This window comes from Giraffa tippelskirchi, chromosome 9 (assembly GCF_054371585.1).
Source record: "Giraffa tippelskirchi isolate mGirTip1 chromosome 9, T2T-mGirTip1v1.2.pri, whole genome shotgun sequence".
In the NCBI taxonomy this organism is placed as follows: Eukaryota; Metazoa; Chordata; class Mammalia; order Artiodactyla; family Giraffidae; genus Giraffa; species Giraffa tippelskirchi.
This window is the reverse complement of record NC_137283.1, coordinates 55,290,669-55,304,707: the sequence shown is the minus strand read 5'-3', so window position 1 is coordinate 55,304,707 and position 14,039 is coordinate 55,290,669. Positions and strand designations below refer to the sequence as shown.

The window sequence follows — 14,039 nt, the reverse complement described above, 5'->3', positions numbered from 1 at the left end:
TGTGCTTCTTCAAGTGTGGAGCGCCCGTGGCCCCTCGTTGGCAGTGATGGTGCGCTGGGAATGCCGTCCAGCCTGCAGCCCTCGGGCCCTGTGCTCGGTCATGGCTCTGCACGCCTCCCTCTCGCCTCAGTCGGGTCTTGTCCAGCGTCACTCCCTCCTCAGGCTGCCCCACGTCCTTCCCCGTGTCGTCTTCTGTTCGTTACCCTGCTGTGTGCTTTCCTCCGTGGCACTTGCGCTGACTGAATTGGAGGCAGGTGGGCTCCCCGCCGAGTTCACGTCTCCATCCTCAGTACCGAGAGCAGCCGGTAAACACGTGTTCAGTGACTGACTGACCTTGCCTGTGTCATTCTTCGGCACCTACCAGCATTGTCTCGTTTTCTCTACTGGATGTTGGCAGAGCTGTAGGGTAGGACTGTGCATTTGGTGTGGGAACCTGGGGATGCCGTGTCCCGAAGCAGTTCTGTCAGGAGAGGGCACAGACCCATCTGTAGATGCTCCAGGGAGCTGGGGTCCCCCAGAGACACGGCACATCTCCCCTGCCCGGGGCCCAGCGCAAGCACCCCCGGAGCCCTGTCTGCCTGGAAGGCCTGCTCGGGTCCTCGGGGAGAGAGTGGGCAGCGCTCCAGGCCGGGCGCCTGGCCTGGAAGAGAAGCAGGAAGGGGCTGGAAGAGCTTCAGAGAACAGCACGAGCGGGAGGAAGAGAAGTTGCTCTTCCCACAGGAGCTGTTTAGTCATGACTGGTGCACTGGGACAGGGACGCAGGGAAGAGGCCCCCTCTCGTGAGGGGCTCCTGAGCGGTGGGCGTCCCCAGAGAGCCAGGCTCAGGGCTTGTCCAGAGTCGGTGCTCACTGCCCCAGGGCTGCCGCGGTCTCGTTCGCGGCCTCTCTCCGGGTGCCGACCTTGGGGGTGCAGCCCCAGTCAGGTGTCGTCTCTGTGCTTGAGGACCTCTGAGGCAGGACACGGGGAAGCTGGGGTGTCAGCAAGGAGCCCCCTGCGTGCGTCACTCCAGGGCAGGCATTTACAGGGCCTGCCCTTCAGAGGCCGCCCTTCTTTAAAGCAGCCTTTGTCAGCTGGGGGTTCAGAAACTCAGGAGAGGGCATTCCCTGCTCATCCAGTGGTTTGGGCTCCACGCTTCCAGTGCAGGGCGCCTGGGTTCCATCCCTGGTCAGGGAACTAAGATCCCACATACCAGGCAGCGTGGCCAGAAAATAAAAGTTAGGGTTGCTCACATTTCTCAGTTTGACTAGAACAAGGAGATACACACGTCCATACATACATGGATCCATACACATATGGATGTATGTACCTCCTTAGCACTCTTTTCTCTCTATATATATATAGATAAGTTAAGCTACCATCTACTGTTTGTTGTCTCCATTTCATTCATACCGGAAGGGGCCTTTCTTGGTCCAGTTTTATTGAAACTAATGGATGTGCAGCAGTGTGCTGAGCGCAGAGCACAGTGACTTAGACACGTTGTGAAATGATTGCCACAGTACGTTTAGTTACCATTGGCCATCTCGTATACATATAGAGAAAAGGTAAAGGAAGAACAAATGCTCATTTTCCTTGTGATGAGAACTGTGGGGATCTAGTCCCTGAACTGCTGTCATGCACCCCATACGGCAGAGTTGACCGCAGTCACAAGCTGTGTGTCATGACCCCAGGACTGACCTCATCACCGAAGTCTGTGCCTTTGGAGCGCCTTTGTACAATTTCCCTTCCCCTCCTTCCGAAGGGCACTGTGATTGTAAAAATAGTAGGGATGGTATCACCCTGGAATGACACAGTTTTGTGAAAAGTGGACTCTGAAAAGCTCCCTGTCGTCTGCTCTTTCTCCGGCACTGGTGAGACTGTCCTGGACCAGCCGACTCCGGGCCGGCACTGGCAGCTGCTGCGCGTGCTCCGTGAGAGCCCTCTCCGTGTTGTGTCTTGTAGATCGTGACCGACCAGCAGACGGGACAGAAGATCCAGATCGTCACCGCGGTGGACGCCTCCGGATCCCCCAAGCAGCAGTTCATCCTGACCAGCCCCGATGGAGCTGGAACTGGGAAGGTGATCCTGGCTTCCCCGGAGACCTCCAGTGCCAAGCAGCTCATATTCACCACCTCGGACAACCTCGTCCCCGGCAGGATCCAAGTAAGACCCGTTGACAGGTGTTTATCTCAGCATTTCTGCTGCCGCGCTTGTTCTGGACTCTTACCTCTACTCTGGAGGCCAAGTCCGTCCCTGAAGGCCCTTTGGGGACCGGCAGCTGCTGCAGTGCTCAGGGAGGGTGCAGACAGGAGACCGACTGAGGAGTCGGCGTGGCCCCTGGAGGACTGTCTCACCAAGGCTGACCACAGCCAGGTGAGGGCCGACTGGTTCTGATCTCACTCGGCCTGGCCAGCTGTCTGCTCTGTCCTTGCTCCTGTGGGCTGCTGCCTGTGGCCCCTCTGCTCTGGTCTCTGTCCCTGCCCTGCTTCTCCCTCTGACGGGCAAGGTGGGGTCCGGGCAGGTGCAGGAAGGGGAAGAGCAGGGTTACTAGGAAGCGCTGAATGTCCAGGTCCAGCACCTGGAGGAGCAGGGACTCAAGGCCAGTGTCCCGCATTGGCCAAGCAGAGAGCGCGTTCAGTCCACGTGCAGTCCACAGTCTTGTTTGGTTCTGCTTTCTAATTTAAAAAAAAAATTGTGGTAACATATGAACTTCACTGTCTCAATCAGTTTTAAGTGTCCAGTTCAGCGTATTGACTTTGGCATTAAGTGTATTGACATTGTTTTGCAACGCCCTCCCCCTACCCCCCGCCCCGGGTCCATCCACAGAACGCTCCATCCTCCCCGACTGAAGCTCTGTAGCCATTGCACACCTCCTGTCCCCCACCTCTCCCCCAGCCCCTGGCCACCACTCCTCTCCTTTCTATGGGTCTGACGACTCTAGGGACCTCACATAAGTAGACTGCTGTAATATTTGTCCTTCTATGACTGGCTAATTTCACTGAGCCCAATATCCTCAAGGTTCATCTGTGTGGTCACATGTATCAGGATTCCTTCCTTTTAAATCTGAATGATACTCCACTCTGTGGCTGGACCACGCATGGGTTATCCATTCATCTGTTGATGGATACTGGGGTTGCTTTGACCTTTTGACTACTGTGACCAGTGCTGCTGGGAATCCATGTGTCTTGCAGGGGGCTTTCTGCTATGGAGAAAATTCAGGAAGGAAAGGGTTTATTTCCTTTGCTCAAGCTGTGTTCAGAACACCAGTGCGCATAGCTTTCAGAGCTGTACTTGTGAGACACTGCGTGATGGCCTCAGTGAAGATCTCCTCCTCCTTCCCTTCCCAGCTTCCATTCTGATCACCTGAAATCGGAATTCCTCCCTGGTTGCTTAGACTCCTCGCTCGTGAGAGGATGGCTGTGATTCTTTTGCATCTCTTACAAGAGGTCATTCCACATAATGATTTCTGTATATATTCACTGTACTTAAATCACTTTAAGGCTTATTGTTGGTAGTGGTGGTTGTTCAGTCACTAAGTTGTGTCTGACTCTTTGTGACCCCATGGACTGCAGCATGCCAGGCTTCCCTGCCCTTCACTGTCTCCTGAAATTTGCTTAAATTCATGTCCATTGAGTCAGTGATGCCATCCAGCTATCTCATTGTCTGCTGCGTGCTGCTTCTTTTGCCTTCAGTCATTCCCAGCATCAGGGTCTTTTCCAGTGAGTCAGCTCTTCACATCAGGTGGCCTAAGTATTGGACCTTCAGCAACAGTCCTTCCAGTGAATATTCAGAGTTGATTGATTTTCTTTAGGATTGACTAGTTTGATCTCCTCACGGTCAAAGGGATTCTCAAGAGTCTTCTCCAACACCACAATTCGAAAGCATCGATTCTTTGGCACTCAGCCTTCTTTATGGTCCAACTCTCATATCTGTACGTTACTACTAGAAAACCATAGCTTTGACTGTACAGACCTTTGTCAGCAAAGTGATGTCTTTGCTTCTTAATACACTGTCTAGGTTTGTGATCCCTTTCCTTCCAAGGAGAAAGCATCCTTTAATTTAATGGTTGCGGTCACTGTCCGCAGTGATTTTTGTAGCCCAAGAAAACAAAATCTATCGCTGTTTCCACTTTCCCCTTTCTATTTGCCATGAAATGATGGGACCTGATGTTATGATCTTAGTTTTTTGAATATTGAGTTTTAAGCCAGCTTTTTCACTCTGTTCTTTCACCTTCATCAAGAGGTTCTTAAGTTCCTCTTTACTTTCTGCCATTAGGGTAGTATCATCTGCATATCTGAGGTTGTTGATGTTTCTCCCAGCAATCTTGATTCCAGCTTGTGATTTATCTAGCCCAGCCTTTCACATGATGTACTCTGCATATAAGTTAAATAAACAGGGTGATAATATACAGCTTTGTTGTACTTCTTTCCCAATTTTGAACCAGTCAGTCATTACTTCCACTGTATAATCAATAGGGATTTGATTTAAGTCCTATCTGAATGGCCTCGTGATTTCTCCTACTTTCTTCAATTAAAGGCTGAATTTTGCAATACGGAGCTCATGATCTGAGCGACAGTCAGCTCCAGGTCTTGTTTTTGCTGACTCTGTAGAGCTTCTCCATCTTTGGCTGCAAAGAATAAAATCAGTTCTAATTTTGCTGTTGACCACTTGGTGAGGTTCATGTGTAGTCATCTCTTACATGCTGTTGGAAGAGGGTGTTTGCTCTGACCAGTGCTTTCTCTTGGAAAAACTCTGTTAGCCTTTGCCCTGCTTCATTCTGTACTCCAAGGCCAAACTTGGCTGTTACTCCAGGTATCTCTTTACTTCCTACTTTTGCATTCCAGTCCCCTATGATGAAAAGGACATCTCTTTTTGGTGTTCGTTCTAGAAAGTCTTCATGGAACAGGTCAACTTCAGCTTCTTCGGCATCAGTGGTTGGGGCATAGTCTTAGATTGCTGCGATGTTGAATGGTTTGCCTCGGAAATGAACTGAGATCTTTCTGTTATTTTTGAGGTTGCATCCAAGTACTGCGTTTCAGACTCTTGTTGACTATGATGGCTACTCCATTTCTTCTAACAGATTCTTGCCCACAGTAGTAGATACAGTGGTCATCTGAATTAAATTCACCCACTCCTGTCCATTTTAGTTCACTAACTCTTAAGATGTCGATGCTTACTCTTGGCATCTCCTGCTTGGCCACATCCAGTTTACCTTGATTCATGGACCTAACATTCCCGGTTCCTGTGCCATGTTGTTCTTTACAGCATCAGACTTGACTTTCATCACCTGACACATCCACAGCTGAGCGTCGTTCCCGCTCTGGCCCAGAGGCCTCCTCCCTCCTGGAGCTCTTAGGAACTGCCCTCCACTCTTCCCCAGTAGCACATTGGACACCTTACGGCCCGGGGGGCTCATCTTCCAGTCTCACATCTTTTTGCCTTTTGATACTATTCATGTTCATGGAGCTCGCGCGGCAAAAATACTGGAGTGGTTTGCCATTCCTTCCTCCGGTGGACCACGTTTTTTCCAAACTCTCCACTATGACCCGTCCGTCTTGGGTGAACCTGCATGGCATGGCTCGTAGCTTCATTGAGTTACACAAGCCCCTTGGCCTCAACTAGGTTGTGACCCACATTATTTTGTAACAGCTGTTGTTCACTTTTTTTCATATGCCATTTTCAGTCACATTACTCTTGTAGGTGGAGAGCACTGTGGGTCATGTAGAAAGTCACCTACAAAGGAAGGAGAAATAGGTTTCAGAGGTTCCCTGCCTAGTCCCTCCACTTCCAGAGCCGCACAAGAGAGCTAGTTGTTTAATCAGTAAGGCTTAATTATTTTTCTGCTAAATGTAGTAGTCTGAACTTCTGAGCTGTTTCACGAGAGTAGAGAAGCAGCCAGAGAGACCCTCAATGTCCTCATGGAGCGTCTGCATGGGCCTCCCCCACGGTCCCTGGTCTTGGTGGTGGTAGCAGGTTGGAGGGTGGGTCATTGAGAAGCAGTGTCTGACCCCAGGCAGCCCCAGCCGAACCCCCGCCACTGCTAAAGGGTGTGGTCCAGAGGCATTGCCTCCCCATTCCTGCTGGCAGATGAGGTTGTCAAGTGGGATTTTCCCAGTTCTGCCCACAGTTGTTCTTAGAAACCGGAGATTAGGAATTCACAGTTGAGCCTGACTTGGCTTCTTGCTCTGGTTTTTCATCATCTTCAGTTCAGTTTAATCGCTTAGTCGTGTCCGACTCTGCGACTCCATGGACTGCAGCACACCAGACTTCCCTGTCCATCACCAACTCCCAGAGCTTACTCAGACTCATGTCCATTGAGTCAGTGATGCCGTCCAACCATCTCATCCTGTCTCGTCCCCTTCTCCTCCTGCCTTCAATCCTTCCCAACATCAGGGTCTTTTCCAGTGAGTCAGTTCTTCACATCAGGTGGTCAAAGTATTGGAGTTTCAGCTTCAACATCAGTCCTTCCAATGAATATTCAGGACTGATTTCCTTTAGGATGGACTGGTTGGATCTCCTTCCAGTCCAAAGGACTCTCAAGAGTCTTCTCCAACACCACAGTTCAAAGGCATCTCAATTCTTTGGTGCTCAGCTTTCTTTATAGTATGGATGTGAACTCTCACATCCATACATGACCACTGGAAAAACCACAGCTTTGACTAGATGGACCTTTGTCAGCAAAATAATGTCTCTACTTATTAATATGCTGTCTAGGTTGGTCATAACTTTTCTTCTAAGGAGCAAGCGTCTTTTAATTTCATGGCTGCAGTCATCATCTGCAGTGATCTTGGAGCCCAAGAAAACAAAGTCTATCAAGTGTTTCCATTGTTTCCCCATCTATTTGCCATGGAGTGATGGGACCGTATGCCATGATCTTAGTTTTCTGAATGTTAAGTTTTAAACCAACTTTTTCACTCTCTTTCACTTTCATCAAGAGGCTCTCTTTCGGTTTCTGCCATAGGGTGGTGTCATCTGCACATCTGAGGTTATTGATATTTCTCCCAGAAGTCTTGATTCCAGCTGTACTTCACCCAGCCTGGCATTTCATATGATGTACTCTGCATATAAGTTAAATAAGCAGGGTGACAATATACAGCCTTGACGTACTCTTTTCCCGAGTTGGAACCAGCCTATTGTTACATATCCAGTTTAAATTGTTGCTCTTGACCTGCATACAGATTTCTCAGGAGGCAGGTCCAGTGGTCTGGTATTCGGATCTCTTTAAAAATTTTCCACAGTTTGTTGTGATCCACACAGTCAAAGACTTTGGCATGGTCAATAAAGCAGAAATAGATGTTTTTCTGGAACTCTCTTGCTTGTTCAGTGATCCAGCGGATGTTGGCAATTTGATCTCTGGTTCCTCTGCCTTTTCTAAAACCAGGTTGAACATCTGGAAGTTCACAGTTCACGTATTGCTGAAGCCTGGCTTGGAGAATTTTGAGCATTCCTTTACTAGCGTGTGAGATGAGTGCAATTGTGCGGTAGTTTGAGCATTCTTTGGCATTGCCTTTCTTTGGGATTGGAACGAAAACTGACCTTTTCCAGTCCTGTGGCCACTGCTGAGTTTTCCAAATTTGCTGGCATATTGAGTGCAGCACTTTCACAGCATCATCTTTTAGGACTTGAAATAGCTCAACTGGAATTCCATCACCTCCACTAGCTTTGTTCGTAGTGATGCTTCCTAAGGCCCACTTGACTTCACATTCCAGGATGTCTGGCTCTAGGTGAGTGATCACACCATCGTGGTTGTCTGGGTCGTGAAGATCTTTTCTGTACAGTTCTTCTGTGTGTTCATCATCTTATTTCCTGTTTATCCTTAGATCGTCACGGACTCTGCTTCTGTGGAGCGTTTGCTGGGGAAGACCGACGCCCAGCGGCCCCAGGTGGTAGAGTACTGTGTGGTGTGCGGCGACAAAGCCTCGGGTGAGTGAGCAGCGGCCATGCTGGGTGCCCCTCGGGGGCCAGCATCGCGGACCAGACCCAGGGCGGGGAGGGTGGTCAAATGTGACTGTACTTTTCTTTATTGGGAAGATGATGTCCATAAGCAGATCAGGTTGTCAGATTATAGGAATCAAAAGGAAAAGTCAAGAAACTGGGTCTGTGATTTATAAATCATGATTGAATGTTGATTATTTTTGTACTAGTAAGAAGGTAATCAAGACTTCCCTCATGTTCCAGTGATTAAAACCATGCTTCACTGGGTTTGATCTCTGGTTAGAGAACTAAGATCCCACATACCTTGGCCAAAGAAAAAGGAATCAGTCATGAGTGTAGTTACCATTTGCCCAGTGCTTTGCTGTTTTACGCGATGTGTCTGCTGTCCATCCCTCCTGGTCCTCACTGCAGCTCCCTCTCTCATGCCTTCACTGTAACCCAGGGTGACAAGCAGGAGGGAACATGCCCTTATGGCTGGAGTCACATTCGTGACCTCAGTGGCTGAGCATGTGCTGTCAGATAAAGAGAAGGGTGCTCCAGCTGGTGGCCCGGCCTGGGGAGCGTAACACGCACCGCCCCCGTGTCTCTGGGGACGCACTCCTGGGCCTCCGCGGTTGGGAGGGGACCAGGGGACCTCAGGAGAGGCCTGGCCCCGGCGGGAGCCGTCGGGGGTAATGATGCTGGGGACACTGACCTGTGCTCTGTGGTCACTGCATTCATAGCAGCTTTGGGTACTTTGTGGTCCCGGTTTGAAAAAAAAGGGGGGGGGGGAGCCAAGCCTCTTAAGAGGAAGACAAGCCCAGGTCAGGAAGGAAGTTCCGATCCCTCCACTCGTGCCTTCTCTGAGTCTCCTCCGCGCAGCCTTTGTCCTCATTGCCCTTGTGTTCAGACCTCTGGGCACTGGATGTGTTTTTTTCTAGTTGCTTCCTGACAAGCCTGTCTGACCCCTGCATCTCTGTATCCCCATCTTCCTGCTCAACAAGGAGAGACACCGTAAAGATTTGAGCAAATGAATGAAGCTTGAACATACCAGAGGCCACAGAATCTGCTCAGCTTCCCCCTTCTGGGCTTAAAGCTCATCACAGGCTTGCAGTGCCTTTGTCTCCAGATATGAGAGGTCACTCTGCGGCCTCGAGAGCCCAAGGAAATCCACTGCCAGGAAGGAAAAATGATGTGTGCAGAGTCACTTCAGCACCACTGTTCTTAGAGGCCCACAGTGGAGGCCCCCCAGGTGCACAGCTGGAGAACAGCCCCACACGTCAGAGCTCAGGGCGGTGGTTGCTCTGCAGCTGCTGTCTACGGTGACCCCGTGAACTTTGACCCTGCAGTGTAGTTGTGACCCTGGGTTACAGGAGAGCATGCTCGAGTCAGTCCCCACTGGGATTGTGAGGAAAGATAAACTGATGGGACTCTTTAATGTGGAAGGGAGCTAGAATTTAGAGACCCCAGAGTAAACAAGCTTAGAATAAGGACTGTGTTCGGTACGTGTATCTCGAGGACTGGGAACCCACCTGAGCTGCAGGTATGGTGCCCTTCCCCGGGCCTGGCCTCGCAGTCACGCCCCTAGGTCCGTCTGCAGCCAGGACGGGACTCAGAGGGAGTGAATGTGGACTGAGACCCCAGGGGCTGAGAAAGCACGGGCTGTTGTGAGCTCCGTGCACCTCCCGGCAGGACAGGGGAGCTGAGGGGTTCCCAGCTGGCCGCCCGCCCAGCCCTCTCCATGGTCCCTGACATGCACCAGCTCGGTCACGCCATCTGCCAGCGCCGCGTACCATGTCTGAGCTTGTGGCCTCCGTCGTGTCCTCGCAGGCTCCTCTGAAGATGGGAGGAGAATGTGTCGGCCTGGGGGCCAGGCATAGCGCTTGGGCCTGTGGTTGGCCCGTGGCTGCCAGCGTGGGAGCCCACATGCCAGGCCCACGGACGTCCCTTCCTCTTTCAGGCCGCCACTATGGGGCTGTCAGCTGTGAAGGCTGCAAAGGTTTCTTCAAAAGGAGCGTGAGGAAAAACCTGACCTACAGCTGCCGGAGCAGCCAAGACTGCATCATCAACAAACACCACCGGAACCGCTGCCAGTTTTGCCGGCTGAAGAAATGCCTGGAGATGGGCATGAAGATGGAGTGTGAGTAACAGGGCTCACATCAACAAGCGTTAACAAGGAGGGAGAACGTGAGGTCTCAGTGCGTGGCCTTAAAATACGCTGAGAAGACCGTGTCTGCTGGGGCTTCGTTCCGGTTCATCCTCTGGGTCAGCTCGGTGGTGTGGTGACGCCACCGCTGGGCGGGGTCAGTTTCCACAGGGAAAACCTCATCCTGACGAGCGGGAGTCAGCGTGCGTGTGGGGGGAGCAGACACAGGCTTTGGGGTGAAGCCAAGAGAACGGCAGCCCCGGCCCTGCCCTGGGAGCTGGGAAGCCTGGGCGCGGCACTTGGCCTCTGCACCGCGGGCCCCGCCTGTGAAGGAGCGCCCTCGCCTGGCCGCGTCCGGCTCCCCTTTTCTTTCCCCGTGAAGGTCTGTTCTCTCTGGTGGTTTCTGGCACGTGTTCTTGCACTCGCCAGACGCCGAAGGGAGAGGCTCCTGGGGTGACCCCCGCCGGCAGGGGGCGGAAGCTGTCCCGGCTGGAGCCCGGCGTTACGGTGTAGCCTCCGCCCCGGGCGGCATGGGCAGCTCTGTCGGGCCCACTTAAGGGGGGGTGCTTCTCCCCTGGGAGAGAGTCCTGTGAGCAGCCAGAGTCCCTAGTGGAAGTTGGGCCAGGAGTGTCTGCCACCGAGCTTATCATCCCCACAGCAGCGGGCTCGGTTGAGGGGAGCCCCACCTCCCCCCAGAGGGAGTGGCTCTCATTGATGTGGATCTTTCCTCTCAACGCGGGTGTTCTGTTGTCATTTAAGCTGTGCAGAGTGAACGGAAACCCTTTGACGTGCAGCGGGAGAAGCCCAGCAATTGCGCTGCGTCCACAGAGAAGATCTACATCCGGAAGGACCTGCGGAGCCCTCTGATAGCCACGCCGACGTTCGTGGCTGAGAAGGACGGAGCGAGGTCAGTGCCTGTGAACACGGGCAGCCGGGGGGAGCCCTGGAGCTGACGTGGGAGGCACAAGTGCTCCTCGGAGGGGGCTGACGGGCCCCGCCTGTAGGCCTCAGCCCACCTTGCTGGTCCCAGCTCTGGACGGGGCCATGGAGGGTGGATTCAGAAGGGGGGTTAGGATGGGGTCAGAACTGCCCTGTCTCGGGCTCAGATTATGTGCTGTAGTTCAGGCGTCATTCATGTAGGAAAACAGTTGTTCCGTGAGTCAGGATCGGGGCTCTTGCAGTAGGTAAAAGGCCTAAGACCCAGGTGTGGTCTGGACAGCACCACAGGTCAGTTTACACGTTCTTTTCAATGTGACCTCTCAGAGCGAACTTTAAAGAAGCAGAGAGAAACAGGAAGCCCTGTTTCGTACTGTGGCGAGCTCCAGAGTTGGGAATGCCCTGGTGGTGCTCCGAGATCAGGTGGCATCGTTGGTAGAGCTGGGGACGCGCGTCCGCATCATCCTGTCTCGGGCAGACCCGGCCCCGAGCGCATCTCCTTGCGGAGCAGGGGTGGCGGCTCGGTGGGCGGTCGAGTGGGTGAGCGCGTCCTCCGGCCCAGCCCCACAGGGACGCAGGGTCGATGCAGCGTGAACTCTCTGCACTAAACGTTGGAAGCTACTCTGGGTTTCTTTATGTCTTAACTAGACAAACAGGTCTTCTTGATCCAGGGATGCTTGTGAACATCCAGCAGCCTTTGATACGCGAGGACGGGACTGTTCTCCTGGCCGCGGACTGCAAGGTGAGGTCCCGCTCCTGCCCTTCCCCACCCTTCCGCTTCCGCGCGGGCGCTTCTCACCTCCTTTCCCTTGGTACCGCCGCGCTGTGAGGGGCCACCCAGGCAGTGCGGGCTGGTCACGGTCACAACACGGCAGGAGCTCGAGTTCAATTTGGAGAAGGTTCTGTGGTTCTCTTTGCTTCTAAGGTTTCTCCCCCGGTAATGCCCTCTGGCAGACTGCCGGCGGGCTGAGGGGGAGCCGCCTCTCCTAAGGTGGGCTTTGGCAGGAGCCCCTAGTTCCTTAGTAGTAGATGAGCGCAGGAAGAAGTCCCACCAGGGTTCTGACAGCTCTAACATGGACAGAGCGAGGCTGCTACAGGGAACCCAGTTTGCAGACAGACAGTCTGTCACCCCGAGACAGAGACAGCTGGCTGCCTCCCATGGAGGTTAACTGTGGAGAGGGCCTTTCTCCAGGCAGGGGAGCCCACTGGGTCTCTGACTGGTGGTCCCTGACGTGGCCCGCGTGACGGGGAGCAGCAGCTGCACTGAGCCCGAGGTCCCCGCTCTGGAAGGAGCGACCCGGGGACAGTGCTGGCCTCGCTGTCACCCTCAGCCGGAGCTGGGCCCCCGTCTGCTTGTGCACATGCGGTGTGGCCAGGGGAACGGGAACCCAAGAGCTGAGGGCCACTGTGGACCGCTGCCGTGCCCCCAGCTGTCTCCCGCGGGGCGTTCAGCCTTGTGGCCCCGGGTGGTGTTGAGCAGTCACCCCAGGCGCGTGGCCTTGGCCCGGCAGGCGGGCAGGACCTGACTAATGCCTGGGGAGAGGGGTGGGCACGCCAGGAGCCGGTCAGTAGGGCCGGAGCGCCCTGAACTCCTGATGGCCCAGGACTGCGCACCCCGTCCCGTGTGCCACCCGCACAGAGGCCGGTGCAGAGCTGGACGCCCTGGGCCCCCTGCCCCCGCCCCTGTCCCAGCGCCCACCAGGCAGGGGTGATGGGAACCTCGAGGAGGTGAGTTTCATGAAGCATGTAGTGCCCACTCTGTACCCGCTGACTGCTTGGAGTTGGTTGAGGAGAAGGAGCACAGACAGAGGCTCTGCAGTAGGGAGTGAAGTGTAGTGAGGACACAGGCGGGCCTGCGGTGCCCTTCCTTCAGCACGGGGGGATGACAGGACCCGCCCCAGGGGCTTGTCGGGGTGATGGAGCATGCACAGGGCCCCTAAAGGCAGCTGTTCTCAGAAGCTGATTGTGAAACTCTTTACTATGAAATATTATACATTCAAAATCACTTACTTTGAATAAAAGTCACGGTATCTCGAAGATACCACCGAGAGCCATGTTCCCTTCGCCCCCTCTCTCCGCGGGGCTCCGTCCTGCAGAGCAGTAGCTCAGGACCAAGGGCAGCGCATGACACGGGTCCAGGTGTGGGGATCTTCTTTTTCCCTCTTCAGCTTTCCCCTGCAGTGGATCTGTCATATGCTATATTCATACGATAGGGATCAACAGATCTACATTCTGTTACGTGGTTGTTCTGTAATTTATTAATCACTTCTCTGTTTATGATCTTTTCTACTGATTCTGGTCTTTCACATTTATAATCAAGATATAGCAGACATTTTTGTTTATGTACCTTGATTTGTTTATCTTTTTTTTTGGCTTTCTTTTTTAAAAAATTAAGATATTCCCACACCAGAAAAATTTACCCTTTTTGAGCATATAATTCGTGATTTTCAGTATATTAACGTAATTGTTACAACCATCCCTACTAATTCTAGAGCGTTTCATCACCCCAGAAAGCTAGCCTGAACCCACTAAACAGTCACTGCCCCTTCTCCCACTCCCAGCCCCTGTCAGCCACTCATGTACTTTGTAACTATGGTTTTCTCAGTACCAGACCTTTCATATAAAGGGAACGGTGTAACCCGTGGCCTTTGTGACTGGCTACTTTCTTGTAGTGTAATGTTTTCAAGGTTCATCCGTGTTGTGGCCTATATCAGTTCTTCATTCCTTCTTAGCGCCAAATAGTGTGCCATTAAATAGCTGTATCTTGTGTGGTTTATCCATTCGGCAGCTGATGAACGTTGCCTTGTTTCTGCTTTTTGCCTCTTAGGAATAATGCTGCTGTGAACATTGTGTACAAGTTTTTTTGTGCACATATATTTTAACTTCTCTTACATATGTACCTAGGAATGGACTTGCTGTGGTCATGTAACAACTGTACCTTTAAATTTTTGAAGAACTGCCGGACTGTTTCCACAGCAGCTGCCCCATCTTGTATTCCCGCCGCAGTGTGTGTGGACTCCCGTTTTGGCCACATCCTTGCCAGCACTGGGACCATCCTACTGGGTGT

General features: G+C 52.7%; 1 protein-coding gene across 18 annotated transcripts in view; it reads left to right on the top strand.

The window, feature by feature from the left end:
* Positions 1 to 14,039, top strand: part of NR2C2 (nuclear receptor subfamily 2 group C member 2) — a 115,131-nt gene that overhangs the window by 87,167 nt on the left and 13,925 nt on the right. For all 18 annotated transcript variants that reach the window (XR_014064377.1, XR_014064375.1, XR_014064381.1 and 15 more), the window contains 5 exons: positions 1,939 to 2,139; positions 7,797 to 7,899; positions 9,851 to 10,030; positions 10,796 to 10,943; positions 11,621 to 11,714. Coding sequence is in view for 10 of the 18 variants with exons in the window: in XM_081526397.1 (XP_081382523.1) it covers positions 1,939 to 2,139; positions 7,797 to 7,899; positions 9,851 to 10,030; positions 10,796 to 10,943; positions 11,621 to 11,714 (726 nt within the window). In the remaining 8 variants the exon portion in view is untranslated. The remainder of the gene's footprint in view (positions 1 to 1,938; positions 2,140 to 7,796; positions 7,900 to 9,850; positions 10,031 to 10,795; positions 10,944 to 11,620; positions 11,715 to 14,039) is intronic.